The following is a 19,182-nucleotide window of genomic DNA, read 5'->3' on the forward strand; positions in this document are numbered from 1 at the left end:
GAACATTGTGGTGGAAAAAGTACCCAATTGTCAAAGTATAGATACCTTAATAGAAAGTTACTCAAGTAAAAGTGAAAGTCAGCCAGTAAAATACTACTTGACCAAAAGTCTAAAAGTATTTGGTTTTAAATATACTTAAGTATCAAATGTAAAAAATAATTTTTAATTCCTTATATTAATCAAATCAAAATGTATTTGTCACATGCACCGAATAAAACAGGTGCAGACCTTACCGTGAAATGCTTACTTTCAAACTCTTAACCAACAATGCCGTTTTAAGAAAAATAGAGTTCAGAAAATATTTACTAAATAAACTAAAGTATCACAAAATAACAATAACGAGGCTACAGTATATAGAGAGGGTACAGGTACCTAGTCCATGTGCTGGAGAACAGGTTAGTGGAGGTAATTGAGGTAATATGTACACGTTGGTAGGGGTAAAGGGGCAAAGCAGACGGCACCATTTTCTTGTTTTTAAAAGTCATGGACAGCCAGGCCACACTCAAACACTAGGGCATTATTTACAAAAGATGCATTTGTGTTAAGTCAGTTTGCCAGAGGCAGTAGGGATGATCACGTGTTCTCTTGATAAGTGCATGAATTGGACCATTTTCCTGTCCTGCTAAGCATTCAAAATGTAACAAGTACTTTTGGTTGTGAGGGAAAATGTATGGAGTAAAAAGTACAATATTTTCTTTAGGAATGTAGTGGAGTACAAGTTGTCAAAAATGTAAATAATAAAGTACAGATACCCCCCAAAAAACTACATTAGTCGTATTTTTACTTTACACCACTGGGAACATTCCCATATTGCTGTGCAGGTAAAATAGCTTGTCTATAGAAACGGACAAAGATTTAAGCAGACAAACATGAGTCACCTACCCACTAGTGGAAGTAGGCTAGACCCTTTGGTGAATCTAAAAAAACATGACATTGAAAAAAATGTAAGCTATCAGAGACCTTTTTAAAAGTAGAAGTTTTTCTTCAAATGTAGAAGTTGTTCTTCATCTATCCTTAACAAAATCTTCTAAAAGCGTAACAAGAAGCCCTATAACAGGCCAGAAATATGAGTAACGGTGATGCATGGCCCAATTCTTTTGCCTATAAATATCACCAAAAGCATGTCTCTGAGTTTTCGCAGTCCTTTGAGGCACACTCCCACATAGTCTCTGATTAGCAAGCATAAATTTTCATATATATATCTCCCATAACACACTTCCATATTTACTTCACAACAACTGCACAGAGTTGGTTCTAGACTTCAAGTCCACGTCTGAGAATGTGAAAAATGCTGATGCATTATGCGAGAAGCTATAGTAAGGTAAGATTTAGCTAGATAAACCCACAGAGTTCCTATTAAATGAGTTCTATGTGTAATTTTATGGATAATCCCTCCTTAGGCCAACACAATAATGACAAGTACTGCTTCACTTTGAGGAGGAGACCAGAATGACATGAATCAGAATGGAGCTCTATGAGAGACGTGGTGGTATAACAGAGAGGGCGGCAGGTAGTCTAGCGGTTAAGAGCGTTGGGCCAGTAAACTAATCCCCGATCCGGCAAGGTGGAAAAATTGGATGTTCTGCCCTTGAGCAAAGCAGTTAACCCCCAACAACAACAGCTCCCTGGGCACCGATGACGTGGATGTCGATTAAGGCAGCCCTTCGCACCTCTCTGATTCAGAAGGGTTGGGTTAAATGCAGAAGACACATTTCGGTTGAATGCATTCAGTTGTGCAACTGACCAAGTATCCCCTTTTCCCTTTCAATAACAAGGTTGAAGCACCCTATTCCCTGCATAGTGCAGGGTCTAAATTACTGCATTACAGTGCATTCAGAAAGGATTCGCGTTCCTTGACTACAAAGTGGGATTAAAATGTATTTAATTGTTATTTTTTGTCATCGATCTACAAAAGATATATGAAAAATAAAACACCAATTTATCTGGATTACGTAAGTATTCAACCCCTAAGTCAATAGATGTTAGAGAGTCACCTTTGGCAGCGAGCTTTCCACACCTAGGTTGTACAATATTTGCACATCATTATTTTTGTTGTGTTGGATTTGCCCCAAACATAACACTTTGTATTCAGGACATAAAGTTAATTTTCCAAATGTTTTACAGTTTTACTTTAGTGTCTTGTTGGAAATGGGATGCATGTTCTCAAATATTTTTATTCTGTACCGCCTTTATTCTTTTCACTCTTTCATTTAGGTTAGTATTGTGGATTAACTACAATGTTGTTGATCCATCCTCAGTTTCTCCGATCACGGCCTCATGGTGAAATCCTTGAGTGGTTTCAAATCAAATCAAATTTTATTGGTCACATGCGCTGAATACAACTTTACAGTGAAATGCTTACTTACGAGCCCATTCCCAACAGTGAAGAGTTAAAAATTAAGAAAAATATATATAATTGCTAAATAAAAAAGGAAATAGTAACACAAAAAAATAACGAGGCTATATACAAGGAGTACCAGTACTGAGTCAATGTGAAGGGGTATGAGGTAATTGCCGTAATACAGCATTTACATGTGGGTAAAAGTGACTAGGATATACATTATAATAAACAGGGCAGCAGAAGCATATGTGAAGTGTGAAAGAATCTGTGTGAGTGTGGCGTCAATATGCATGTGTGTGTGTGAGTGTATGTATTATGTGTGAGTGTGTAGGTAGTGTCACGTCTGCTCCCGCTCTTCCCCCCCCCCCCTGGCGCTTGAGGGCGCCAGGCTGCCCTGCATCACGCACGCCTATCATCCATTAAGCAACACCTGCCTTCCCTCGTCACGCGCATCAGCGATATTGGACTCACTCATCATCTGTTATTACTTCCCCTATATTTGTCAGTTCCCCAGCTCTGTTACCCGCTTCTGCATTGTTTTTTGTTCGTGTTACTCGTTTGCTGACGGTGTTCCTGTCTCGTTCCATGTCTGTTGTTTATTAAATGTTTTACTTCCCGTACCTGCTTCGTCTCTTCAGCGTCGATCCGTGTGACAGAATGCAGAAGCCATCACACGAAGCATCGGGGAGTACTGGCGTTCCGGTTGGTATGATGGCATCGGCTCTGGATCGCCACCGATAGAACCGGGGGTGCCTAGCCAGCTCGCTGGGCTTCCACGCCCTAGCTGGTTTGAGAGGTTTCCTTGCCCCGGATGGCGCCCATCCCACGTCGGGCCTCAGCCAGATAGTCAGTTTTTGTTTGCCCAGCAGGTCCAGGAGTTTTTTTTGTTTTTGTTTTTGTTGGTGACGTCGGGGTGGATTCCGCTGCCGATGGAACCGGGGGTGCCTAAACCAGCCCGTCAGGCATCCACGCCCTGGCTGGCTCGAGAGGTTTCGTTGCCTCGGTTGACACCTGGACTCACTCATCACCTGTTATTACCTCCCCTATATTTGTCAGTTCCCCAGCTCTGTTCCCCGCTTCTGCATTGTTTTTTGTTTATGTTACTCGTTTGCTGATGCTGTTCCTGTCTCGTTCCATGTCCGTTGTTTATTAAATGTTTTACTTCCCGTACCTGCTTCGTCTCTCCAGCGTCATTCCATGTGACAGGTAGAGTCTAGTGAGTGTGCATACTGTAGAGCCAGTGCAAGGGAGTCAGACCAAAACAATTAAGATAAATATATTAAATAAATAATAGAGCGGGTCAATGTAAATTGTCCGGGAAGCCATTTGATTAACTGTTCAGCAGTCTAATGGCTTGGGGGTAGAAGCTGTCCGGGTGCCTTTTGGTCAGACTTGGCACTCCCCTACTGCTTGCTCTACAGTAGCAGAGAGAACATTCTATGACTTGGGCGGCTGGAGTCTGACAATTGTTAGGGTCTTCCTCTGACAGTGCCTGGTATAGAGGTCCTGAGTGGCAGGGAGTTTGACCCAAGTAATGTACTGGGCCGTACGCACTACCCTCTGTAGCGCCTTGCAGTCAGATGCCGAGCAGTTGCCATACCAAACCGTGATGCAGCCAGTGAAGATGGTCTCAATGGTGCAGCTGTAGAGCCTTTTGAGGATCTGAGGACCCATGTCAATTATTTTCAGCCTTTTGAAGGGCAAGAGGCATTGTCGTACCTTCTTCACGACTGTGTTTGGACCATTATAGGTCCTTAGTGGTGTGGACACCAAGGAACTTTAAGCTCTCGACCCGCTCCACTACAGTCCCGTCGATGTGAATGGGGACATGTTCGCCCTCCATTTCCTGTAGTCCACAACAAGCTCCTTTGTATTGCCCATGTTGAGATAGAGGTTGTAGTCCTGGCACCACACTGCCAGGTCTTCGACCTCTTCCCTATAGACCGTCTCATCGTCATCGGTGAGCAAACTTAATGATGGTGTTGGAGTCGTGCGTGGCCACGCAGTAGTGGGTGAACATGGAGTACAGAAGGGGACTGAGCACGCACCCGAGGAGCCCCCCGTGTTGAAGGTCAGCGTGGCGGATGTGTAGTTTCGAACTTCACCACCTGGGGGCGGCACGTCAGGAAGACCAGGATCCAGCTGCAGAGGGAGGTGTTCAGTCCCAGGGTCCTGAGTTTAGTGATGAGTTTGGAGGGAACTATGGTGTTGGACGCTGAGCTGTAGTCAATGAACGGCATTCTCACATAGGTGTCCCTTTTGTCCAGGTGGGAAAGGGCAGTGTGGAGTGCTGTTGGGGTGCTATGTGAATTTGAAGTGGCTCCAGGGTTTCTGGGATGATGGTGTTGTGAGCCATGACCAGACTTTCAAAGCATTTCATGGCTACAGATGTGAGTGCTACGGGGCAGTAGTCGTTTAGACAGGTTACCTTGGCGTTCTTGGGCACAGGGACTATGGTGGTTTGCTTGAAACATGTAGGTATTACAGACTGGGTCAGAGAGAGGATGAAAATTTCAGTGAAGACACTTGCCAGCTAGTTAGCGCATGCTCTGAGTACACGTCCTGGTAATTAGTCTGGTCCTGCGGCCTTGTGAATGTTATCCTGTTTAAAGATCTTACATCAGCTACGGAGAGCGTGATCATACAGTTGTTTGGAACAGCTGGTACTCTCACGCATAGTTCAGTGTTGCTTGCCTCGAAGCGAGCATAGAAGACATTTCGCTCGGCTAGTAGACTTCCGTCACTGGGCAGCTCTCTGCTTGGTTTCCCTTTGTAATCCGGGATGGTTTGCAAGCCCTGCCACATCCAACGAGCGTCAGCGCCGGTGTAGTAGGATTCGAACTTAGTACTGTATTGACACTTTTTAATGTCAACATCGGATTGTGATGGTAAATAGACAGCTATTTTAAATTACAGATGAAAACTCTTGGTAAATAGTATGGTGTACAGCTTACCATGAGGTACTCTAACTCAGAATAGCAGAACCTTAATATTGGAGATCGTGCACCAGATGTTGTTAATAAAGAGACACACACCACCACCCCTGATCTTACCGGACTTTGACGTTCTGTCCTGCCGGTGCAAAGAAAAAACAACTAGATTGATATTATCCATGTCCTAGGATGGAATAGGAAGACCATGTTTAAAGCGGAGAGTTTTACCACTGACTGAGCTGCTGAAAGCCCATGGCCATCAATGGGGCTTTGGGGAGTTTTAACTGAAATAAAGTCTAATCAAGTACAGAGAGGGTTGGGTCTGCAGTCTGCCCATATGCTTCAAATAAGGGAAAGACTTCTAGATAGCAAAATAATATAAAATAGCAAAATAATACAAAACGGCAACAAATATTAATGGCTTCCTAATTGCTTCCAACATAACAGTTATTGTACGTCAAACTGTACAAAGAGGCTTAAAATGTCTAATGTGTGCGTTTTTTTCTGAGAGGTTTGTTATAAAGCAAAAGACAAGTTTTCGTTGGACATCCGTGTATATTGGACAATAAACATATTTTCTAATCATAACAATAGCACTCACCGGTACTTTGAAGGGAGATGAGTTGGGTACGTCCAGGGATATGTTCTTCTCTGAATTCCCCAGGCCTGAGATACTCCGCCTCCTGGGGGACCTCTCAGCAGACACTTCTGTGGACAACAGACAGAGAGAGAACGAGAGTGAGCTGGAGTAAGATAGAGCGATTAGACAGGACAGACAAGAGGAGTGAGTCTGCACTTTACTCCACTAACTCAATACTACTCAATCAATCTAGCTAGCTGCCTTGGACTGGGGGAGGTTGAGTTATATGAACACAGATTCTGCCACATTCGGGAGAGGGAGCCAGAGTGATGGGTGTACAAGCTGTTGACAATATCTAGATCACCAAGGAAGAGACTGAGGTGGGCTGTATCGAGCAAGCAATTACCTCAGGCCACAGGCTGCCACGAGTCTGTGTTGTGGTCCCCAAAAGACAAGCTATAGCATTGAATTAATGCACTAACTCAAGTAAAAAATGTAAAATAAATCTCAGAATGCTATTCAGAGGGGTTTGTAATTCATTGACATTGAGGTTCCTGCTATAAGGTCACATAGTGTTATTTGCTTCCCTGTAATCCTCTGTGAACATTCTGGATGATAAAATAAAAACATGACAATATTAATCTATTTCTCTGTAGAAGATTTTATTTTTGGTCTGTTCTGACAAACTATTCTGTCTCTTCCAGTAAGCTCAGTAAGGTTATGGCTATGTGTGTCAAGGATGAGGATGGACTCAACCCACATTTCATTTTCCCTCCAGTGGTCTCAGWTTACAGTGGCAGGGCAGGGCCATTATCATGGGACTCCAGCTGCCAGCTGCTAGGCCCCAGTAAGGCTGGGCACCGGAGTGTCAGCTCAGCCTAGCCTCCTGGAGCAGAGCTGCCCTCAACTGAAAAACACCACAATTTCTCATCCCTGAGTCTATGTCCCAAATGGCACCTTAATACCTATATCAGGAGTCAGAAACAGGCTGCCTATGGGCTAAAAAATACAAAAGTCACCAGGAATTCAGGACCTAAGACTGGGGCGAAGGTTCACCTTCCAACAAGACAACGACCCTAAGCACACAGCCAAGACAACGCAGGAGTAGCTTCAGGACAAGTCTCTGAATGTCCATGAGTGGCCCAGCCAGAGCCCGAACTTGAACCCGATCGAACATCTCTGGAGAGACCTGAAAACAGCTGTGCAGCAACGCTCCCCATCCAACCTAACAGAGCATGAGATGATTTACAGAGTAGAATTGGAGAAACTCCCCAAATACAGGTGTGCCAAGCTTGTAGAGTCATACCCAAGAAGACACGAGGCTGTAATCGCTGCCAAAGGTGCTTCAACAAAGTACTGAGTAAAGGGTCTGAATACTTATGTAAATGTGATATTTTATTTATTATTTTGGCAACATTTTCTAAAACCTGTTTTTGCTTTGCCGTTATGGGGTATTGTGTGTAGATTGATGAGGGGGGGGGGGAACGATGTAATCCAAACAATTTCATCCATTTTAGAATAAGGTTGTAAAGTACATTTTTGGGGCAAAGTCAAGGGGTCTGAATACTTTCCGAATGCACTATATACTTGTCATTTTTGGTCAATGATCTACACAATATACCTTGATTAGATGAGTATTCAACCCCCTGAGTCAATAAATGTTAGAAACACCTTTGGCAGCGATTACAGCTGTTGTCTTTTTGGGTAAGTCTCTAAGAGCTTTGCACACCTGTATTGTGCAATATTTGCCCATTCTTTTCAAAATTCTTAAAGCTCTGTCAAGGTGTTGGGGATCATGGCTAGACAGCAATTTTCAAGTCTTGCCATAGATTTTCAAACAGATTTAAGTCAAACCTGTAACTTGTTCACTCAGGAACAATCACCATCTTCTTGGTAAGCAACTCCAGTGTAGATTGTACTTTGTGTTGTAGGTTATTGTCCTTCTGAAAGGTGAATTCCTCTCCCAGTGTCTGTTGTAAAGCAGGTTTTCCTGTAGGATTTTGCTTGTGCTTAGCTCAATCCTGTTTCTTTTTATCCTGAAAAACTCCCCAGTCTTTGCCGATGTCAAGCATACCAATACCATGATGCAGCCACCACCATACTTGAAAATAAAGAGGCAGTTACTCAGTGATGCGTGTGCCTCAAACATAACACTTTGCACTTAGTCCAAAAAGTGTATTCCTTTGCAGTGTTTTTTTGCAGTATTACTTTAGTGCCTTGTTGTATACATATGCATGTTTCTGAATATTTTAGTTCTGTATATTTGTATTCTTTTCACTCTGTCATTTTGGTCATTATTGTGGAGTCACTACAATGTTGTTGATCCTTACTCAGTTTTCTCCCATCACAGCCATTGAACTCTATAGCTGTTTTACCATCACCAATGGCCTCATGGTGACATCCGTAAGCAGTTTCCTTCCTGTCCTGCAGCTCAGTTCAGAATCTTCGATGTGTCTGGGTGGTTTAATACATCATCCACAGCATAATTATTAGCTTGACCATGCTTAAAGATATATTCAATGCCTGATTTGCTACTGTTACCCATCTACCTACAACTGCCTTTCTTTATAAACTTTTGAAAAGCTCCCTGGTCTTTGTAATTGAATCTGTGCTTGGAATTCAATACTTGACTGAGGGACCTTACAGATGTACTGTATGTATGGGGGACAAAGGAAGGAATAGTCATTCAAAAATCATGTCAACCCCTATTATTTAGTCCAAATATCTTAAGTGATTTGTTAAGACACATATTACTTCAGAACTAATTTAGGCTTGCCTAACAAAGGGGGTGACTACTTATTCAACGACTATTTTAGTTATTAAATTTGTAAACATTTCTCGAGTTTTATTTTCACTGACATTATGGAGTATTTTGTCTAGATCAATGAAAAAATGACAAATAAAATCTATTTCAATCCCACTTTGTAACAGTTCACGGGAGGTGTAGACTCTATATAGACACTGTATGTGTAATCAATGTATGAAATTTATATTTTCAAATACAAATCTCTTTTTGCGCTTAGTTGTGGTCAATTTGCAGTGTCCAAATTATAATTATGTTCCGGCCCCCCGACCATCCGTTTCGCCAAAAATTAGACCCATGGCTGAATCTATATTTGAACAAAAATATAAACGCAACAAATTCATTGATTAATACTGTGTTACAATTCATATGAGGAAATCAGTCAATTGAAATAAATTCATTAGGTCCTAATCTATATTTTTGTAAAGTGTAGTTTCCTACCCAACTTATATAGTGCACTACTTTTGACCAATGTCCTGGTCAAAAGCAATGCAATATATAGGGAATACAGGGCCATTTAGAACACATTCCTAGACTTCCACAGCCAGTTCTGCTGCTGCTGCAGCTGTATACCAGACTACCGTCTGCCTTAGCAATGCTTCACAGAGCAAAGAAAGCCACGTCTTCCAAATACAGATGTCCCAAACTCTCCGTCACATTGAGATCGCTGGCCGATATCCAGGGAGCTATTGATTGGAAGCTAAATTTAGCCCCTTGAGGATAAGCCCTGTGCGACATGAATGCAGCCTGTGCTGTGAAAGAAGAAGCCAGAACCATTTAATGCCTTGTAAAGAAAACTACTTTTACCGGACAAGATAATGAACTGAGAACGTCTAGGCTAGAGCAACACCCGCATTTCAGACAGGTTGTGAGACACTGCTTGCAGCAGTCAGCTATTAAAAAGGCTACTTTGCAAAGTGCTATATCAAGTTCTTCCTCAGATACTGTCCTCTTGGCACCCCTGGCAGTAGCTCGGTTGGTCTTATAAACATTGCATGCATCATAATTCAGAGCCTAACATGCATAGCATGCATTTATTTGTAAGCTACAGTACTAGTCAAAAGTTTGGACACACCTACTCATTCAAGGGATTTTCTTTATTTTCTACATTGTACAATAATAGTGAAGACATCAAAACTATGAAATAACACATATGGAATCATGTAGTAACCAAAACAGTGTTAAGCAAATCAAAATATATTTTATCATCTTTGAGATTCTTCAAAGTAGCCACCCTTTGCCTTGATGACAGCTTTGCACACTCTTGGCATTCTCTCGTCCAGCTTCACATGGAATGCTTTTCCAACAGTCTTGAAGGAGTTCCCACATATGCTGAGCACTTGTTGGCTGCTTTTCCTTTACTCTGCGTTCCAACTCATCCCAAACCATCTCAATTGGGTTGAGGTCGGGTGATTGTGGAGGCCAGGTCATCTGATGCAGCACTCCATCACTGTTATTATTGGTCAAATTGCCCTTACACAGCCTGGGAGGTGTGTTTTGGGTCATTGTCCTCTTGAAAAACAAATGATAGTGGGACTAAGCGCAAACACGATGGGATGGCGTATCGCTACAAAATGCTGTGGTAGCCATGCTGGTTAAGTGTACCTTGAATTCTAAATAAATCACTGACAGTGTCACCAGCAAAGCACCATCACACCTCCTCCTCCTCCTCCATGCTTCACTGTAGGAACCACACATGAGGAGATACTCCATTCACATACTCTGCATCTAATAAAGACATTGCGGTTGGAACCAAAAATCAAACATTTGGACTCATTAGACCAAAGGACAGATTTCCACAGGTCTAATGTACATTGCTCGTGTTTCTTTGCCCAAGCAAGTCTTTTCTTCTTATTGGCGTCCTTTACTAGTGGTTTCTTTGCAGCAATTTGACCATGAAGACCTGATTCACAAAGTCTCCTCTGAACAGTTGATGTTGAGATGTGTCTGTTACTTGAACTCTGTGAAACATTTATTTGGGCTGCAATTTCTGAGGCTGGTAACTTTAATGAATCATTCCTCTGCAGCAGAGGTAACTCTGGGTCTTCCTTTCCTGTGGCGGTCCTCATGAGAGCCAGTTTCATCATAGCGCTTGATGGTTTTTGCGACTGCACTTGAAGAAACTTTCAAAGTTCTTGACATTTTCAGGATTGACTGACCTTCATGAGTAATGATGGACTGTCGTTTCTCTTTGCTTATTTGAGCGGATCTTGCCATAATATGGACTTGGTCTTTTACCAAATAGGTCTATCTTCTGTATATCACCCCTACCTTGCCACAACACAACTGATTGGCTCAAACACATTAAGAAGGAAAGAAATTCCAGAAATTAACTTTTAACAAGCCACACCTGTTAATTGAAATCCATTCCAGGTGACTACATCATGAAGCTGGCTGAGAGAATGCCACTTTTTTGGTTACTACATGATTCCATGTGTGTCATTTCATAGTTTTGATGTCTTCACTATGATTCTACAATATAGAAAATAGTAAAAATATGAGTAGGTGTCCAAACTTTTGACTGGTACTGTACTTGTGTGCTGCTATAGCCCTTTGCTTTAGCTACAGTCAAGGAGTTAGCTAAATATTTTCATAAATAAACTGATAAAACACCCATGCAAATGTACTATGTACACATGCCAACAGAAAGGAACGAGGTTGGTAGCTAGCTAAGTGTGTCACTGTAGAAAAGTATTTATAAACAAAAAAATCCAGCCTCTTAAAAGTTTAGTTCATTTTCGTTTTATTATCTATACAATAGGCTATCATTGATTTTGGGCCAATAGGTCTGACATATTACCTCTTTCAATGAGCTTTCCATTTTGGTAGAGTTATTTTGCCTAAAAACCTTTAGGCCTACCTATAGAAAAAATACATGTTTTGTTTCATGATCTAGCCTTGTTTATCATTAATATTGGAATAATTGGCTATCATAATTCATGTTACTGCTAGGCTATATATCAAATTCATTTGAATGAATGTTTTTGCATWTTCCAAATGCAATAATCTTTTTTCTTATGAGAGTTTATGTCTGCTTGTTTACATGTTTTCAACTACATTTGAGGTTTGGTCCAACAGAATCGGTCATAAGGAAATTGAAACATTATTTTACTGTAAAAGAGTTGAAGTTAACCTTTCTAACGATACCCTTTTTTTGTCTCAACTCCTCAAATTGTGTGCAGAGAAGACACTACTAAAACAGGAGTATCAATGAACATTGATTCTGGAAAATGAATGCTCAGCTCGTTGCGCGTGGCATTGAAGTAATATGTACCGCTAGCAGCATTTAAGTCAAAGACCTATACTAGCTGTCTAGTCTGTTTATAAATGTACAATAGGCATAAAAACACAATTATATAAAGAATTAGCAAATCGTTCTTATTTTGAGAAATAAGGTAGGCCACTTGATTTCAAYATCTGAACAAAGTGKACAGGCTARCATGCTKTTCAWASAGTTGGAGAMRGACAGAAGGGAGTGTTCATAACAATTCAACTGTTCTGCCTTGTTAGCTAGCAAATAGATCCAAGTTGGCTAAACTTGAAATATAAAGATTTGCTGGCTGGCTACTCACTAGCATGTGGGCTTGTGCTTGAGGAATTGTTTATGAGACCTGTGTTAATTTTCTATAATGCCTGCTACAAAAAGTATGTCATTATTAGTGAATGTGCATTATGCATGGTTCTGGTAACATTTAACAAAAATTGCATTTTCATAGACGGACTTGAAAGCCAGGTCAGTGATTATTGCAAAAAATAATAACATTATGAGTGAGGCTTATATTTAGCCTAATTTCACACACCCTGAATTCATTACATTATTACTGACTGTTTGAAATGCAGTGTATTTGACATTTAAATTGTAAAACGTTTATTTTGAGATTTGTAAAACAAATAATTGATATACAGTGAAATTCTGATACATTAAAATATTTTTTAAAAGCAGATTTTTAGGCCATGTAGCCCAGCCCTAATTCATGTTTTCCATATGACAATAAAAATGAATTCACATGACAATTAAAGTAATTGAAATGTATTATCACGCCGATTGAGGAGTATATAAAAATGTAGGCTACATGTCTAATTAGGCGTATATCCGTTACTTTGTGCGTCTAGGTTTATTGTGGTGCCAATTTAAGGTAGGCTATCATTAGGCTAATTAAGCTTTCATTTGTATTTATAGAAAATGAGACGCAACAGCAACGCACTTTGCAGGAGAAAGACAMATTCCAAGATTACTTTTCTGCCCGTAAAGTCCCAGCAGTGTCGCAGGAGAAAAAGAGGTAATTCAATGAGGTTTTCTTTGAAATTGTTCACTTGGACTATGGGCCCGTAACAAAAAGGGAGAACGGGAAGGGATGTGGTACTTTCAAGTGCATCACAACCAGGCTACACACTGCCTTGCTTATAGTACGGTCCGAGACACCCTCATGTCTCATGCCCTCAAAGAAATGGAAGCCAAGCTGAGAGACCTATTGCAACTAGGTGATGGTTTCGTTCTGTCAACGGACATTTGGATTAGCAGAAGGGGACAGTTTACTGGGGATTGTCGGCAGTTTCATTGAAGGAAAATATAAATGCCACACGGTGTTGTTGTATGTGCTCACAGCTCAAGGACACCACACATCAAAGGCCATTTACCAGAAATATGAAAGTATCCTGAGGAACTGGAACGTGCAGCGACAGGTGAACATCCAGCAAGCGGTGACTGACAGCGTAAGCAACATGGTCAAGGCCTTCAACTTACCTGGTTTTGAGGAGATCAATGATGATGGACAGGAGGAAGATGAGGCATCCGACACGGAAGAGGGCGCGCCACCTGGGCTCTCAGTTCCAAACTGACCATATAGCCAACAACGTGGACATGATGGTAAACCACTACTTCAAAGTCAAGTCTCCATTTACAGTGCCCAATTCACATGCTTCAGCTCGCAATGAAGGATTCCTTTAACATATATGATGGGGTTAGTGGACAGATCCAGAAAGTGGGGAAACTTGTGAAAAGCATTAGGAAGTGTACATTGAACACAGAGGAAAGGGACAGATTGGGGGTGCGTCCCACATCAGTCTGCATGACAAGATGGAACAGCCAATTACGCATGATTGAATCTGTGTTAAAGATGTTCGAAAGACACCCCTTGTGGCAAAACAAACTGAAGTCTACCTTCGACGATGCAAAACTCACCTTAAACGAAGTGCGTCGCCTACAGGTCCTGGCCGAGGTTCTGACACCACTATCTGACCTCAGAAAGAGTTGGCGACCCTGGGCATGATTCTCCCTGCCGTGTCTGGAATAAATAAACTGTTGACTACTGTGTCTGTCCATAGACATTGCTGCTTTTGTAGAAACCCCATCAGATACCGTTTCTACTCGGTACAGGCGGTACTAGAATGATAAACATCTTGTCTAGCCGCTGTCCTGGACCCCAGGTTTAAAAGTTAGTGGGTGATAAGGGATGAACTGGTGTGTAATCTCTTGGAGAGATCAGACCTCTTTGTGAAGGAAACCGAGGCTATCAACGCTCCTCTGGCAGGTGCATCTGCCATACCAGTAGCACCAGCAGTACCTATCCCTGCCCCTTAGCAAAACAAAGTGCCCAAAAGACCTTGCATGTTCAGCTTCTACTTCATTCAGCAGCAGCGGCCCTCTATAGACAAGAAAGAAGAGGTAGAGGAGTACCTAACGGCCGTGAGAAGCAATGCAGACGAGGATGTGGAAAGACAACTCCGTATCCCTTCCCCCACCTGGCAAGAGTGGCCCGAAGGGTGTTTAGCATCCCCAGTGGTTCTGCAGAGTGTATTCTCCACTGCTGGCACCATCGCATGAGACTGAATCCAGAGACTCTGGCCAAACTTCTAAAAGTTCATTCAAAAAGGCACTGAGCCTAATAAGTAGGGTGTTCACCCATAAAATGATGAATTAATTCAAGGTTTATACAAATATGTCCATTCAATAGAARAAAAAAAAAACAATATTCTAAATGTTTCAAACATATACTGTTAAAAAGTTAGATGATTTTCTCTGAGAATTTAGCATGTTTAGAGTTAATGTAATTGACATTAATTTCATAGCACCCTCTTGAATTGCCCTGTTTTTCTCTACATTCTAGAGGAGTGAGTGAATTGAATAAGACAAAATGTTGTTTAAATGTTGAGCGCTTAATGTTCCTGACAGCCTATTGTGTCACACTTGCAAATGCTTCACAATTAATTTATTTGTAGACTAAAGCCTTGAAATAATAGGCTAATGATATAGCCTAAATAATAAAATATTTGTTCCTTCTTAGACTACCCGTTTTGGCTTCTGACCTATTTAGTGTTTATATACAGATTAATATGTAGCCTATTTAAATGATGACCGCTTCTTACAGTCACATTTTCATGTTTATTAAAATAATTTAAATTAAAATCAAATGGTTTGTTTCAATACTTCCAATCAAAATGGTAGGTCCATGTAGTCTCAAATCAAATGGTAGGTCCATGTAGTCTCAAATCAAATGGTAGGTCCATGTAGTCTCAAATCAAATGGTAGGTNCTCAAATCAAATGGTAGGTCCATGTAGTCTCAAATCAAATGGTAGGTCCATGTAGTCTCAAATCAAATGGTAGGTCCATGTAGTCTCAAATCAAAATGGTAGGTCCATGTAGTCTCAAATCAAATGGTAGGTCCATGTAGTCTCAAATCAAAATGGTAGGTCCATGTAGTCTCAAATCGATGGGTGTCGGTGAAATTGTGATTTTAAACAAAAGGATGAATTGAGAGGTTTTTTTCCTTTGAGCAAGGAGCATGTTTTAACGGTAGGAAAGGACATTGAGCGCCTTGTGCACCGCCCTGTGAGCGGGATTTCAGACTCTCAACTCCACTTACTCTGATTCAGAGGAGACTGAGCTCTCTGGCTGGGGAAGAGAGACACCTATCAAACTTAATGCTTACTACTACATCCTTACTACTTAATAAAACTATGGACATTGACAAACAGCACAAAGTAAAGATGATCAAAGTTACGCACATCTTCAGTTCAGTGTTCGTGAAAGATAGTAGCAAACCCATCATATGGAGCATTGCATGTATACAGTACAGACCCTAAATGAAAATAAACAGACAAACTTCAGAACCGAACATAACAGCTTTTTAACAATGATGCTCTGCGCATATGGGAATTAAGCATGAATAATCAACTTAATTTCAAACAATAGAGTCTATAGAAAAAAGACAGGAGTGAGTCAGTACCTCGGTCACAGCTGTTCCCCATCATCTGAGGAGGAGATGAACAGGGTTAGCCTGCATCCGATTGGCTAAACACAGAACATCACCATCAGCAAACGAGGTGAAGTCATTTCCCTTTTAACTGTTCATCTTCTACAGTACTATGAAGCCATCCCAATGATCTCAGTTTTCTTTCAAGATCATCCCAGGATCTCCGTTTTCTTAATGAACTAGTTTTGTTCCTGCAGTCTGGCATCCCACCTATTTCTCCCTGAAATAGCGCTCCATGCTTCTCCTGGTCCCCCTCTCGCTCCCCTTCTCTCTTGGAGTCTCCCTCTGCTATCTACCTCCCTCGTCTTCTTCCTTTCCCTATCACACTCACTCTCTCCTCTTGGCAGCAATTCTAACCTTCACTTCATCAGACTCCTTTTTGGCATGCCAGCAGCGGAAGAGATTTTACCGCATTTATTCAATCAATTGCTGTAACTGCACTCCACCGTTCCTCTCAACAGAACAGAACAGTACTTCCCTCTTCAGTTGCGCTCCCTCCCTCCCCCCTCCCTCCCTCCCTCTCTCTGTGTACTGAAGCATCTGCTGGACTGCTACTGCAGCTGAAATGCAGCCTCACTGCTGGAACCACAGGACATACAGGACAAATCTAGAGCCACGCTTTAAGGCTAATTACAAAAACACTTGCTGCCTTAGTAGACTGATGTAGGACACAACCCTGGGGGCTTTCTCATCTTTGTGTGTGAGGGACAAGGGTGGGGGAGGGGAACAAAAAAAATATTAGCCCCCTGTACAAGACAATCCTTATCGTCAGTCGGAAATGGCAATTTCCAAAATTGGAAGATTTGCCACAAGCTACAGTGAATCAGAAAATAAGAAATATCCACTATTTAGGGCTAACTGCAAGATCCAGTCAGATTTCTCCTTATACACAAAAAAATGACAAAGACTGAGTTCGTGTTCATTTACAAAGTTACTATGCAGCAATCCACACAGATAAAACTCCAGACACTTGCTAAAAAGCTGTTCTTTGAACGATCCCTCATTAGTCCAAAAACTCAGTGGTAAGAAATATGCAGTGGTTGGGAGAGACACCTAGGTAAAACAACAATGAACACAATACAGATTTGTGGATCAGCAATCCCCGGTAATAGTATTTGAACAGTGCAGCAGTGCCTTGTCCTCTACCTCAGAGGTTTAGTGCATATTCGTCTGCATAATTTTGCTACATTGTTGACCATTGTGCAGCATGTGACAACACTGAATGTTACTTAAACTGCAGAATTATCCTCAGGGAATATGATTTCTATCGTCATTATCCTGCAGTAGCACCAATGGTGTGGGCGTTGTGAGTTAATCAAGAACTTAGGGCTGGGCTAAGTTAAATAACACCCCCAAGTACTTCTAAATATGAATTATTGATGATCACCATCCACACTTCATATCAGATATCGCAAGCACAATGAAGTGGTGAGTGGCCAATGGAGCCCACAAACAAGGATGTTTGCATCAAGTTGCATCAAATTAATTGTGATCTATTGAAAACATATGATGTTCAATAGCATGCATGCTACATTGTGATATCTTAACCCCTTATTTTTGGAAATAATGGAGCGCCTTGGAGAAACAGCATACATATAGCCTACTATATCAGCTATTGTGCATGCTAACAAGGAGGATCTAAACTCACTTTTGCCTTTTAGATTATAGGCTAATGAATGGACCTGATCCTAGATCCCCACTCCTACTCTGAGATGCTTTATGAATACGAGCCCAGATGATTAGGCTAGCAGCTACCTGGTATAAAGGGGGTTCTGGTAGGAACCAGCAAGCATCACTTCTAATTACAGCGACGGCCTAATTTCACCACGTGGCAGGCAATGCATTTTAACCCTGCGCTTATCTTTTAACACGATATCGATTTCAGGAAGGCCTGCACCGGATCAATTGTTTAACTGGATTTTCTGGAACAGATGCAGCAGGAGGTGTCTCAAATGGTAACATATTCCCTATATAGTGCGTTACTTTTGATGGGCCCTGGTCAAAAGTAGTGCACTATTTAGGGAATAAATAGGGTGCCATTTGGAACTGGACCATGTTGTCTGCAGGACGGGCCCCACCAGACTGCCTGACAACTGCTTGTCTCATCACTAGCTCCTGTATACAGCCCTGAGTAGTGACCTTGACATACTGTGCTAGATAAAGGCTGGATTGGAAAACACTGACAGCCAGTCAGCGAAGAAGGAATTGATACATCATTTGACAGAATGCCACTGTAACAATTTATAGATAGGCATGTATCATGTTCATTCATGATATTGTTTGGATGATGCTGAAAGAAAGAAAAATATGAATGATTTGGGTGATGAAAAATCCATTGAAAACAGAGATTTCAAGTGGAGTTGAGGATCTACTACAGAACAGCAGCTTTAGGGTAATTTTAGAAAGGATTATAGGGGCAGCCTTCATAGAAATGAATTTCCTAATACAAAAACTTGCAACCTCAGTGTTGGTCGTCCACAGATGTCACAACAAGGGGRAAAAACACAGTTGGTACATAGAAAGCTTGTTACACAGGCAACATGGTGGTGTGGGAACGAGTGTATATTTTGTGAAGTGAAGGCATATCAATGGTAAGGCGTGATGCAAACGGAAACTGTGTGAAGAATGTGTGGAATGTGAAATACACTCTGTTCCATTCACTGTCCAATCATGAACCAGAACAGACACACCTGCACTGGAAGGTCAGCACAGGGGCACGTGGCGAAACAATGTTTGCCTTATGACAAGCAAAACCTACGAACAAATAAAAGTGCGAAGAGCTTTATACCAGGGCTATTTAACTGGGGGTATTGCAAGGGGTCTGCAATTTATATATTTTTTTATTTCAATGTATTTATGAAGAGCGCAATCAACAGAATAAAATGATTTGTAATGACATACCTACAGTAGAAAAAAAAATTCTTTCTAATGATCAACTTTATTTCTCAACTTCTAATATTGAGCAAATTACAAGCACTGGGGTATCTGACATAGGCTTTGAAAAAGCATCCGCGAATAGGCTACGAATACGGCAAGTGCCGCTGGCTGCTGGTAAGCTTTCTTGACTTGAACATGAATTTTTGCCGACACATGGCTCACCTTTGTTTAACCAGCTAAAAAGCTGCGCATAGCAAAAATGTGTTTGGAGTTACCTTTCTAGCTAATAGCACAGTTTACACTTCCTCTTCCAATTATATTGTGGGGAGGTCAAAAGAATGAAAAACGATCTACCAAATCTATTCATTGATTATTTCTCCTTGCTATTATCATT

The 19,182-nt window shown here is 41.4% G+C and overlaps 1 protein-coding gene across 7 annotated transcripts in view; it reads right to left on the reverse strand.

Annotated features, from left to right (window-relative positions):
- Positions 1-19,182, reverse strand: part of LOC111956723 (ras GTPase-activating protein nGAP) — a 94,115-nt gene that overhangs the window by 25,929 nt on the left and 49,004 nt on the right. For 6 of the 7 annotated variants that reach the window (XM_023977270.1, XM_070436825.1, XM_023977267.2 and 3 more), the window contains one exon: positions 5,876-5,982. In XM_023977270.1, the coding sequence (XP_023833038.1) occupies positions 5,876-5,982 (107 nt within the window). Of the gene's footprint in view, positions 1-5,875; positions 5,983-15,884; positions 16,356-19,182 lie in introns of those variants that run through there. The other variant, XM_023977271.2, reaches the window with a different exon arrangement.

This window comes from Salvelinus sp. IW2-2015, linkage group LG32 (assembly GCF_002910315.2).
Source record: "Salvelinus sp. IW2-2015 linkage group LG32, ASM291031v2, whole genome shotgun sequence".
NCBI lineage: Eukaryota > Metazoa > Chordata > Actinopteri > Salmoniformes > Salmonidae > Salvelinus > Salvelinus sp. IW2-2015.